The 12,681-nt window shown below is 43.9% G+C and overlaps 1 protein-coding gene across 1 annotated transcript in view; it reads left to right on the top strand.

Moving 5' to 3' along the window:
- Adamts9 (ADAM metallopeptidase with thrombospondin type 1 motif 9) overlaps positions 1–12,681 on the top strand; it is a 168,628-nt gene that overhangs the window by 59,342 nt on the left and 96,605 nt on the right. Inside the window, exons 17-22 of the mRNA XM_059258235.1 lie at positions 272–438; positions 525–654; positions 1,290–1,416; positions 8,305–8,515; positions 8,977–9,141; positions 11,339–11,503. Of these exons, the coding sequence (XP_059114218.1) occupies positions 272–438; positions 525–654; positions 1,290–1,416; positions 8,305–8,515; positions 8,977–9,141; positions 11,339–11,503 (965 nt within the window). The remainder of the gene's footprint in view (positions 1–271; positions 439–524; positions 655–1,289; positions 1,417–8,304; positions 8,516–8,976; positions 9,142–11,338; positions 11,504–12,681) is intronic.

The following is a 12,681-nucleotide window of genomic DNA, read 5'->3' as shown; positions in this document are numbered from 1 at the left end:
ATTTATATTATATCTCTCTTAGTTTACCTAGGTACCATAATGGATGGGTGTTTTTATGTCCCTTTAGAGATAAAGAAATTGAGACCAAGAAGGATTAGTCATCCACGGTCACGTAGCTAGCACATGGCCAACCAAGACTGTGAACTCATGGTCCGGCTGAAAAGCCCCCAGTCTTCTGCTGGTCCCTGCCAAATCGAACATTTTTGTTTTTGTTTTGCAACACAGCTGGCCAGTGGCAGCACCTCACCTAAGTCTCTTTTCTCATCTACAGCTTTATCAAACAGTAAAGGTGAGTTCCTGCTAAATGGAGACTTTGTTGTCTCAATGTCCAAAAGGGAGGTCCGTGTGGGGAATGCTATGATCGAGTACAGCGGATCTGATCATGCTGTGGAAAGACTGAACGCCACAGACCGGATCGAGGAAGAGCTTCTCCTTCAGGTAAAAACTTGGCTAGTGGTTGGCGGCTCTCTCCCCTTGGCACGGCAGGCCCGCAGACTTCTCTCCAACTTCTCCACGCATTACAGGTGTTGTCGGTGGGGAAGTTGTACAACCCTGACGTGCGGTACTCCTTCAATATTCCAATTGAGGACAAACCTCAACAATTCTACTGGAACAGTCATGGGCCGTGGCAAGCCTGTAGCAAGCCCTGCCAAGGTATCTATCTGCTCAAGAGTTTCCGCTTTTGTGGGTTTGAGGATTTGGTGGTATGTGGTGGGGGGTTGTTTTATTTACTTACTGATAAAAACAAACACCAAAAAAACAGCTGTGTACATATAACCTACAAACCTTTCTGCCTGCCTGCATCTTCTCACCTCATTTACTTGGACCTTTCTGGTTATTTTGGTTGTCAAATTGAACTAAGATTCAGGTCATGTCAGGTTCATGCTACATTTTCTCCTAAGAAGTTTGAAAATATATGTGAAACCATGCAGAATCAATACTGCCACTTTAAGTTTCCATCATGTGGCTTTTCTGGCCATAATTTATATTAGTTTTGTTTCCTTTTGTTAAATTAGGGTCAGCGAACTACAGCGACAGGATCAAATTTAGCCACTACCCTCTTTTTATTAATAAAGTTTTATTAGAACATGGATACACCAATTTTTTGACATATTGCCTATGGGCAGCTGGTTTTTTCCTGTCCTGGTAGAACTGAGAAGTGTGACAGAGATCATAAGGCCAACCAAACTGAAAATACTATCTAGCTTTTTATAGAAAACTCAGGCAAGTCCTTGATCTCATTCAGAAAAGGTTATTTCCTCGGCATAATGTTCCTACTCTTTGCTTAGGGGAGCGGAGACGAAAACTGGTTTGCACCAGGGAGTCTGATCAGCTCACTGTTTCTGATCAGAGATGTGACCGGCTGCCCCAGCCAGGACCTGTCACTGAAGCGTGCGGCACAGACTGTGACTTGAGGTGAGGCCTCTGTTTTTCTTGTATCTCTCTTCCGGAGTCCAGCAGGCTTGAGTGGAGTTCCTGTGTGGGATGAATCGGAGACAAGAGTTGCTGGCCTTTTTCTAGCCTTCCAGTGTTTTCCTCACACAAGCTCCAGCCCGTGCTGACACCACTTAGCCGAGATCTATAACTGGGTTTCTTGTTCTCCTCAGGATTAAAACTAGTTAACAGAACATAGCTTGTCAGAAAACATTCTCACTTGATCCTCACAACTCATTGATTAGGTATTGGCCTTACCATTGACTCATATTCTATGTAAGGGTCCTCATGGTGCTCCCTTTCCATCCAGAGTGGACACCATGCACAGTTATTATGTACACAAAAGTTTCAGTCCACGTACATCATACACATACACAACTCATAAACACACACACACACACAGAGAGAGAGAGAGAGAGAGAGAGAGAGAGAGAGAGAGAGAGAGAGAGAAGATGCTATGCATTAAGGTAAAGGCATGGAGGGAAAGAAAACAAAATCTAAATACAACTATCTAGGTATTCACACAGTGCAGTTCTGTGTTTAGGAAAGGTATGGTATCTGATGGAAGAAATACTGAGGGGTGGAGAATTCTAAAGTGTTCCTATTGCCTAAGAGGTTGACTGTGTCATATGTAGTTTCCAACAACTTGAAGGCTGTAATGTATAATCTGCATGCCAGGTCAGTGTCTACTTTGCCCATTTACAGAAGAGAGATTGTTAGCATAGAATAGTATGGGAATATGCTAAGGTCTCTCCCTTCATTAACATAGAAGGGTATAGAATGTGATAAGATAGATCTCTTCATTCATTAGCATAGAATAGTGCAGGAATGTGATAAGGTCTCTCCATTCACAAGTAGCAGAGTGCATACATAAGCATTTTGAAGGTTCCACATCACATCACCATGTTGAATCTTCATAGTGTTAGCTACCTGGTGCAGGAGTACAGATTATAAGATCCTCTTGTGTGCCTGAGAGAAAAAGTGCCATGATCAATTAATAGTGTTCTGTCCTAGGGGTCAGGGGGGCAATGGTGACATGTATGTCATAGATCTTCCCATCTTCTCCTGAGGCTCTGACTTCACACTGGGCTATTTCCACCGGACCACACTTTTTCTGAAGCTATTGTCACCGACTGGGTTGCTCAGTGGCTTGTCAAAAAGTGTAGACAAAAAGCATTGTAAAAGCAAGGCATTAAAAAGTAGATATTAATGTCAACGTTAGGCATTATTTTATTTTAGGTGGTGCCCATATAAACCTGTTTGCTTCAGTCAATTGAGTTAAATTAGTTAAGTTATAGTTAAGGAGACCTTTGTGGGGGTGGGGGGAATGCAAGTAACAGTTAAGCTGAATAGACACTGGATTCTTGCACATCTTCCTTGGGATGCAAAGTTAACAGGCTGGGGAAGACCGAGTCTAGCCATCACTACGTCTCCTACCATTCTGCAAGTGTCATGGCAGAGGAGGCCCTTTCTAAGGTCTGGCTTTTCTTTTGGCTGTCATGTTTGTTGACGTTGTTGCTTTCACAGCACTGGAGATTGAACCTAGAGAACTGTGCATGCTAGGCAAGTGTTCGGCCACTGAGCCAACCCCCGCCTTCTCCTTACATTTTAAGATAGGGTCTCCCGAAGCTAAGAACTACTTTTAACAGCTATATATATTATCCCCCCATTAACAGAATGGTTTTATTATCCTTTAATACAATTAATAGTCTATTCATTTTTCAGTTACTATTACTTAGTCATTGTGCTGTAGCTATGAAGAGGTACCATGACCAAGGCAACTCTTTTTTTCTTTTTTTTTATTACTATTTTTTCCCTTTTTAAAATTAAATTTATTCATCTATTTCATATCCCAACTACAGTTTTTCCTCCCTCTTGTCCTCCCATTCCTTTCCCTTCAAGGTAACTCTTATAAAAGAAAGCATTTAATTGGGAGCTTGTTTACAGTTTCAGAGGCTTAGTCCATTATCGTAGCAGGGAGCATGGTGGCAGGCAGGCATGGCGCCGGAGAAGTAGCTAAGAGCTGCATCCTGTTCCTTAGGTGAGGAAGCTGGAATGAGGTTTTGAACCCCCAGTGACACACTTCCTCCAACAAGGCCACACTTTCCAATTCTTCTCAAATAGTGCTGTTCCCTGATGACATTCAAATAGATAAGCCCTTGGGGGCCATTCTTATTCAAACCATTACAACTATAGCATAGATTTTTATCATTGTTTTATGTATAAAAATATTAAATCTGAGCACTGCTATGCCAGTTGCTCCAGATCACACTGGTTAGCATAGCAACAGAGGATTAAATGTGGTCTATCCAACAGAAGGGCCTGTATGCTCCAACTCTAGAAGAAAGCTTTTTCCATTCTTACTTTGTTAATTCTGTAGAATGATCCTCATGTGTCCCATTCTGTGATCACACACATGAAGAATTCATCTCTACCAGTGTCTGTCCTGTTCCGTCCATTCTTCTGCACTTGGACTCCATGCATGTGTGTGTTTTTTTTTCTCTGCTGTCTGACTCAGATTGGAGCTTGTCACATCCTGAATGATACAGGCAGATACTGTAGGGCTGCTGCCTAGAACACTAAGCCTCCTACTTTTATGATGGCAAAGAAAACAAGTCTGTACAAGGCATTTCGAGAAATAGAATGTGACGGTAAAAACAAACAAATGGTATTTTAGTAATCCTATTCCAAGTTTACCCAGCAAGTGTCCTTTTCAAAGTGGAGTTAATGTTTGCACTATTACTCCAAGAGCCAAGTACTTTTCTCTTTGAACAGCCTCAATATGAGCCACAATTCGGGGTGCAATGGTGCTGGTTTCTCCTGCAGGGGAAGCTGTAAACATGTTCACACAGATCTTTAAAGCCTATGCAGGACAAGGTAGGCTCAACTCAGAAGAGGGCTACGTCAGGTTGCACAGAATATCGCAAGGGGGCTGCCTCCTCATTGGCCAATATTTAAAAGTTAGCTAAAGCTCAGCACCATGGCTTATGTCTGTGATCCCAGCATTAGGAAAGCAAAAGCAGGAAGATGGAGAATTTGAGGCCAGCCTCAGCTACACAGTGAGACCCTTTCTCACAAAACCAAAGGCCCAAGATGCAGCATGGGCAAGGCCCTGGGTCTGATCTTCAGCACTGCATAAAATTAAGGGTAGGAGGCAAAAATAGAAGTTGCTTGGAGAATAAAACACCAAGGATAGCAATAGTCATAATAATCATAGCTATTTTATTGAGTATCTTCCACAGCTATTATATGTCCACCTTGTCCCACTTAATCTCCGTAAGGGGTGGATTTTGTTTCCTCCATCTTACAGGAAGCTTCAGCTTGATGAGATGTTGTGGTTGACACAGGCTTTCTCTGGTAATAAGTGTGAAAGCTTCCATGGCCACTCAATGTCTGCTGATTAAATAGCACATCCTCTGATTTTCATTTATATTCTTTCCATAATACCAGATAAAGCTTCTGCCTGATTTTTTTTTTATCTGATCAATAACTAGGTCAGTGTGTTATTCTAAATGCCCCATTCGGAGTCTACTTTTAAAAACATTTTTTTTTTAACTCTGCAGAGGTTAAGTGAGGACAGACAGCAGCTGGAAGCACAGGGTTGGATGACAAAAGCCGTTCTGATTGGAGATAAGAAGGCAACAGGATTTATCCCTTCAGATCAGAGTGGGGAGGAAGTCAAGAGTGAATGGCAGAAAGAATTCAGGATTAGCTTGAGAGCCACACAACTAGGCAAGCGTATGCTCGTGCCTAAAAGTCAGTAAAAGACCAGGGTTTTCAGTCGGTGGCTTCTTCTGATTGTTGGGAAAACGAAAGGTGCCTACTAAAATATACAGAGAGGCAAACCAAACCTAAGGAAGACTCACTGTCCCCTTTGCCCATCTGACAATCCGTCTAATCAAAACTTAGGCCAAATTGTGGCCAGTTAGCTGTGTACGCACCTGAGAGAGTGGAGAGGGAAGGGTTACTGGTTGGTCAAGCTCCACAAGAGCTTCTCCCCAAGCATGTTTGTGGATCGCTAGTCTGCTGAAGCAGCCCTTAGCCAGCCTCTGGGTTTGAGAAACCCTCCAAAACTTCATCTGCTGGTGTGGAGGTTCATGATGCTGATCAACATTGTGAAGTTCCAAAGATCTACAGTGTAGAAACCCAATTTAGCTGGTAGCTCTCAAAACCATTCAATCTCCAGCCCCCCATCTCTGCTCCTACAGACATACATTATTTTTCTTGATTTTCACTTATTAACATATTGGAACATGTGTTTTCTTTTACCTTTTCAGTGTTGGTGGCTGAATACGGCACTTTCCGCCTACTAGCAAGGGCTCTACCATTGAAGTATAACCCCAGTCCTTAGGTTTCGGAGGCAGGAGCTCTCTACATAGCTCAAGCTGGCTTTAAGTCCACAGTTCTCCAGCTCCCACCTCCTGAGTAATGAGATACGTGTATGCACCACCATGCCTGACTAGAAAATATTTTCCTGAAATATAATAGTTAAATATGATACTAGTATTTTTATTTCCCATAAAATGAACTCTGAGTACATTGTGCTGAAGAACAGATCCCTCTCCAGAAAGAATATACAGCAAATTAGATATCATTTAGAAATTTTTTTTTTTTTTTTAAGATAGTGCCACGAGCTTCTCACAGATAATTCAGGGATCTCCGCTTGGCCCCTGGGGATTACGGGATATCGGGGAAGTGACTTTAGCAGCCTGAACTGCAGGGGCATCTTCTTGTCAGGACACCTGCCTCCTTTTGCCAGATGGTGAATAGCCTTCCCCCAGGGAAGCGGTGATGCAGGCCATGAGAAGGTAGCCAAAAATCAAAGTGCAGATGAAAGTTCCAGATGCCTCTGTGTTGAATTGAGTTCGAGTGTTTTCTGCCTCACTTCCTGTAGGAAGTGACAGTTGGCCCAACTGGCCCGTGACAGGATGAGATAAAGGGTGAGTTTATAAGCCCTCATTTACCGTGTTAGAACACAATCTCCCTGACGCTGCTTCAGTGTCATGGAAAATCACAGCCCACTTTGTTTGCCAGTGGTCAACTCTGACCTACTTTTGGACATTACCGAGAAATTCCTTGATAAGCGTGTTGGCTCGTACCCCTCTTTTTTCCCAGCTCCTCCCCAGACAGGTGTGCACCTGTGAACTGTTAGGAAGTTGAAAAGCGGCACACCACCCAAGTGTTGAGATGTAGGGAATTGACAGTGGAGAGTAAAATCTCTTGGAGATTAAAGCAAAATTATCTTTTTCTAGATTTCCAAATACATTTTAAGATCACTGACTCAGAAAATTCAAATTAAACATTTTTGAAATTTGTTTTACATTCAAGCACTGCGAACTCTGTTCCTGTTGCATTATAAAAATAAGAGTATGAGCCGGGCGGTAGTGGCACACGCCTTTAATCCCAGCACTCAAGAGGCAGAGCCAGGCGGATCTCTGTGAGTTCGAGGCCAGCCTGGGCTACCAAGTGAGTTCCAGGAAAGGCGCAAAGCTACACAGAGAAACCCTGTCTCAAAAAAACAAAACATAAAAAAAAAAGAGTATGGATTAGTCTACATTGTACACCTGTGTTGCTTTGTTATGAATATCGGGGACACAAAGGTGGCAAATTCTTATGGGCTTAAAAGTTTAAAATGAGGGACACCTGAGTTCTGTCTCCAGAGCCCACACTTAAAATGTGGAGTGCAGTGGTGTGGCCTTGTAACCTCTAAGCTGGGGAGATAGTGGAGCCCGGGGTTTCTTGGCCAACCAGCCTAGCAAAATCTAAAAGTCCCAGCTCTCAGTGAGCGAGCCTCTCTCAGAAAATAAGATACAGCTAGTGAGACAGTTTACGGGGTAAAGGCACGTGCCCCAAGCTTCATGACCTGTGTTTGATCCCTGGAACCCACATGATAGAAGGTGAGAACTGACGCTCACAAGTTGTACTCTGATGGCCAGGCCTGGTGTGCGCGCACACGCACACACATACACACACACACTAAATAAATGTGATTAAACAGCAAGGTAGAGGGCACCTGAGAAACAACACCTGAAGTGGCCTCTACATGTACCCATACACATGTACACAACACACACACACATATACACTAACACACACACATTCACACATATACAAACACTCATTCACACATACAAACACACACACTCACATATACAATGCCTACTGTCTTCAAGAAATTTCCAGTCATGTGTATGGTATATGCATGCATGTGCAAGGGTGTATGCCTGCTTCACAGAAGCCAGAGGAGGAGGTCACATGTCCTAGTCCATCACTCTCTGCCTCATTCTTTTGAGACAGGGTCTCTTCTTGATCCTGAAGCTAGGCTGGTAGTCAAACCCAAGAAGCCTAGTCTTTATTCCAAAATAATGATAATAATGTACACCATGTATAGCACTCTTGAAATGTTCAATGATAGTCTGTATTATTCGTTCCTGCATTATTATCAGAAGAGTGACTGAGCACTTGCAAGCACACACACACGCAAAGGAGAATCCTGCAGCTGAGTTTTCCAAGAGCGAGCCTAAGAAGCCAAGTGAAATGCTTGCCTGGACTTCTGAAATATATAAATTGCTTCTTTTTGCTTTGCTGAGTCCCATTTTTTCTTTCTTTCTGCTGCTTGAGTTTCAGACAGACTGTACCTGGCAGATGCTTCACAGAGATAGCATTTCTGGCTGTGGTTCTGTGACTTCCATGTACATTGGCAGCCATGAAAAATACATGGATACATTGGCTTGAAATTGGATTTTTAACTGGCGTTGGCTTTGAGCTTTCATCATACTTGAATTAAGAAAGAAAAAAACTTTCCCACTAGTTGGATGTGACACATGTATTTAACACAAATGTTGGTTTTCTACCATTATTTCTGTTTAGGTGGCATGTTGCCAGCAAAAGTGAATGCAGTGCCCAGTGTGGTTTGGGTTACCGTACTTTAGACATCCACTGTGCCAAATACAGCAGGCTGGATGGGAACTCTGAGAAGGTTGATGACAGTTTTTGTAGTAGTCAACCCAAACCAAGCAACCAGGAAAAATGCTCAGGAGAATGTAACACAGGTGGATGGCGCTACTCAGCTTGGACAGAAGTAAGTTGGTTCTTGATCTGAGAGAGTCTTGGACACTAAATCCAATGAGTTGATGGTGGCTCCCTCTGGGGTTGTGTTAAGAAACCCATTTAAGCTGTATGGATGAAAGAACAGTGTTTGGTTTATAATCCCTGGCCAAGTCAAACTCTGCAAGAAAGAATCCCAAGGTTAAATTGCAACATCTAACTTGGATATGACATCCAGAAAAATATTAATGGTAAAGCTAATCAGCCAACCATTTTTATATCCCAATTTTAGTCTCAATTTGCCAGTGAGTTTATGTTGACTTCAGTATAAACCTAATAACGAGCATTGTAAAAGAATCTCCCAAGTAAAAACTAGAATTGGCTATAGTAGGGCATTTGATTCTTGAGGGTTAAAAGAAACAGTAGAGCCATGATTTTAAGCATATTTTATAAGAAACTCAGAAATACCCTATTGTATTTTTTTTATGCTCATAGTGTTCTAAAAGCTGTGAGGGTGGTACCCAGAGAAGAAGAGCTATTTGTGTCAACACCCGCAATGATGTCCTGGATGACAGCAAGTGCACACATCAAGAGAAAGTTGTCGTACAGAGATGCAATGAGTTCTCTTGTCCTCATTGGAAATCAGGAGACTGGTCAGAGGTGAGAAGGGCAAGTGCTGGTCCCTAGGTCAACTCCAGTGATTCAGTCTGCATCTCCCAGGGTCCAGTGAGGGTGTAGACTACTGAATCTTTCTTCCTTCTCCCCCTGGAAAGCAATGACTGATTCTCCATTCACACGATGATTGAAATCCTTCAGTCCACCAGGACTTCAAAGTCACTGGGTGCTCGGCTGACTCTCACAGCCCAGTAGCTTCTGCCACTGACTTGGAAGTAATGGTTCCTGCCCTCCTGCCTCTTTGAGCTGCAAGTTGTTGGCTGGAAATTTATTGTGAGGTTAAAATAGTTTAGACATGAGTCCAGCAATAGGGTTTCCATCTTCCTTGTCTTTGAAATAAGAGAATTAGCAGTGAATGGCCCACCTGACTTGCACATCCAGGCACATTGGAGCGCTTGTGGGAAAGGGAAAAAGACCAGGCTGATGTTCCAGAATGACACCTTTTCATCCCTTGCTTTATGAAGCCCAAGGCAGTCCTGTTGGTGTCTGTCTCTCGGTCTTTGGATGCAGTGTCCATCCTCACTATTAATGGAGCCCAGCATTGTCACAGCCCAGTGAGATTCTCAGCAAGAGGGGGGCCTCGCTTCATCTCCTTCAGGGGATACAAGTAGTTGAGGAGTAGGTGTCCCTTATTAACTGGCCAAGTCAGGAATGTGGTGGAGCAAAGCTGCTACAATCGCAGCTCCTGTGTGCATGCCCTTGTCTCCCCCATGTGAGTTAACTTCAATGCCAAGCCCAAAAAGAAAACTCTTCATGCTACCGGAATGGTGAAGTATCACTGTGCGTCTTCACTTGTGTCTGATTTGTGGACAAATGATCAACCAATCTAGTGCTTTCCCAGCAGGCGGTGGGTTAAGCACTAAATCCCTGATTTCAAAAAATATGACAGAAGATGGTGGTGTCACCGTTTTACTTAGATAGCTAATACTAGTTAAAGTGTAACTATAAAGTTATGAAGTAATAACCAGACATGGTAGTACAGGCCTGTAATCCTACTTTTGGGAGAGCAGGAGTTCAATACCACCCTTGGCTGTGTGTAATGTAGTGAATTTAAGTCTCTGTTAGCCTGAGCTACATGAGACCCATTTCTAAAATAAAATAAAAAGGAAAGGAGAAGAAACTTTTGTAGCAAGCCTTGACTAAATGGGCATTTGAATCACACTGAGCATCCAGCTTGATTGTCCCAGCGTTCAGTTCACATCCAACACCCTTGGATAAAAAGACTAGAAAGAAGCGTAAAGGGTTGAAAATACTTTTGGTTATTTTAGCTTTGTCTTTTATGCTCTTTACGCATTTTTTTAAATTTTTCCAAAATGAGCACAAATAATTATGATGATTATATTTAACAACTTTTCTTTCTTCAGAATGTCATACATGTAGACCGTATGTGCTAGACACTTCAGTTGTTTGGAGTCAGAATTATTGTTATCCCCATTTTACAGATGTAAATATTGAGGCACAGAGACATTGTGACTTGGTGGTAGAGGTGTACAAGTTGATCAGGCTTTTAATTCTTCACACTGACCCTCCTGACTATTGTTTCTCAGAGTCAGAGCATGGCACTCTGCTCAGTTTCTGTGTTGGAAACTGGACATAAGACCTTAGCTATAAAGGGAATGTGAGAGAAGATGCAGGAGGGAAGGGAGAGGAGGAGGCCAGAAACGCACTGGAAGAGTGCTCGGAGCATCCAGTGGAAGCAGATATGGGTGAAGCGGAATGGCATATATGCATGAAAATGTCATAATGAAGTCGAGCGGGAATCCAGAAAGAAGGGCTGGGGATGTAGCTCAGTGGGTAGAGCACTTGCCTCACATGCACAAAGCCGTGGGTGGGACCCCAGCCGCACAGGAACCAGAGTTAGTGGGCACACCGGCAAGGACAGGAGTGGGCAGTAGAGGTGAGAGGATCAGAATGTTCCGTCTCCCTCGGTCACAGAGTGAACGGGAGGCCAGCCTGGGCTCTGGGAGGCACTGCCAGGGTAAAAAGAAAGAGGAAAAGGGGAGCCAAGAAAGAGAGAGTGACGAAGGGAAGTGAAGAAAGCTGCATGTGTTCGCTCTTGCTGCCCAGCAGTAGAGAGAGGCTGAGCGTGGGAAGGGGCCACCTGTTCTCAGTGGAGACCATCCCCCAAGGCCCCAGCACATTGATCAGAAACAACCCTGACTGCCTCTGCTTTTCATTCCAGTGCTTGGTCACCTGTGGAAAAGGACATAAGCACCGCCAGGTCTGGTGTCAGTTTGGCGAAGATCGATTAAGTGATAGAATGTGTGACCCTGAGGTCAAGCCAGAGTCCATGCAGACTTGTCAGCAGCCAGAGTGTGCAGCCTGGCAGGCAGGTCCCTGGGGACAGGTATTTTGAACGATAAGATTCTTAACTGCATTCTTTCCCGCTTATCTGGAGAGGGGCATTCCAGTGGTGGGGTTTCACAACCAGGCTGTGTAGCCTGGCTTGTACAGTACCTCTGTGGCTCTGGGTTCAGCATGTGGGACTCAGCGGCCTGCAGTCCTGCTGTGTGTCCAGGATTCCCTTCCCCTGCTGGAGCTGATTACTCAGGTTACAACCCCACGTGCAGGTTTTCACCCTGTTCTAAACTGCACACAAGTATTTAAACAAATTCACAACAGACATGGCATCTGGCAGATGCAATTCTCCCTGAAGTGAGCCTCTGTGGGTATGTGATCCTGTCTGCCAGCTGATTTGGAGCAGAGGGTCTGCACTGGGCTTGGGAAGGGATATTTTGGCTGCCAACATAAGGAATCCAAAACTCAACTCTCATAAATAAGTGAGATTCTTCAAATGTGGTTGGTTAGATCAAAGGGGTCCGGAATCATCATCATTGGGTTGAGAATCTTTTCCCAGTCTTCTAGAGTGTAATAGGTTCCACTGCCTTAGACTTCTACCATTTCAAAAGGAGAGAGTGCATGTCCCCTGGGCCCAGTTTGCTCTTGGAATCCAGTCTTTCCTAATATAGAAGCGAGAGAGTGCTGTGTACTATTTAAGCAGCACTCCGAGTTCCCCGTAGAAGTGGAACAGCTGTCTGCTGTCACTTATGCAATCTCTTGAAGAATGACTCCCTCCGCCCTGACCAGCCACAGCCACTCCTGTTCCTAGCCTCTGTCTCCATTTCCAAACTTGCATGCAATACACACGCAGCCAGCTTTACAACCGCGTCTTGGGCTTCCTCATTCTTACTGACAGTATTTTTAAAACGTCTCTTAATACATTTTTAACGTTCAGTGTATGTGTGGGTGTTAAAGAGAGTATGTGTGTGAGTGTGTGTGCCATAGTGTACTTGTGGACGTTAGAGGACAACTTACAGAGCTGGTTCCTCACCATGGGGGTCCTAAGAACCCAACTCAGGTCTTCCTCTTGAAGGCAAGCACCTTTACCCTCTTTTCTGCTAGAACCTTCTGCTTCAGGGGCCCCCAGTCCAGTGGCAAGTCATGTCTGAACAAAGGAGAAGAGCCCTTTTAGTAGCCTCTCTTATAGTGCTTCCTATTTGTCCAAACCTAGTTTCCAGACTAATG

The sequence above is a fragment of the Peromyscus eremicus genome, chromosome 3, assembly GCF_949786415.1.
Source record: "Peromyscus eremicus chromosome 3, PerEre_H2_v1, whole genome shotgun sequence".
NCBI lineage: Eukaryota > Metazoa > Chordata > Mammalia > Rodentia > Cricetidae > Peromyscus > Peromyscus eremicus.
This window is presented reverse-complemented; position numbering and strand designations above follow the sequence as displayed.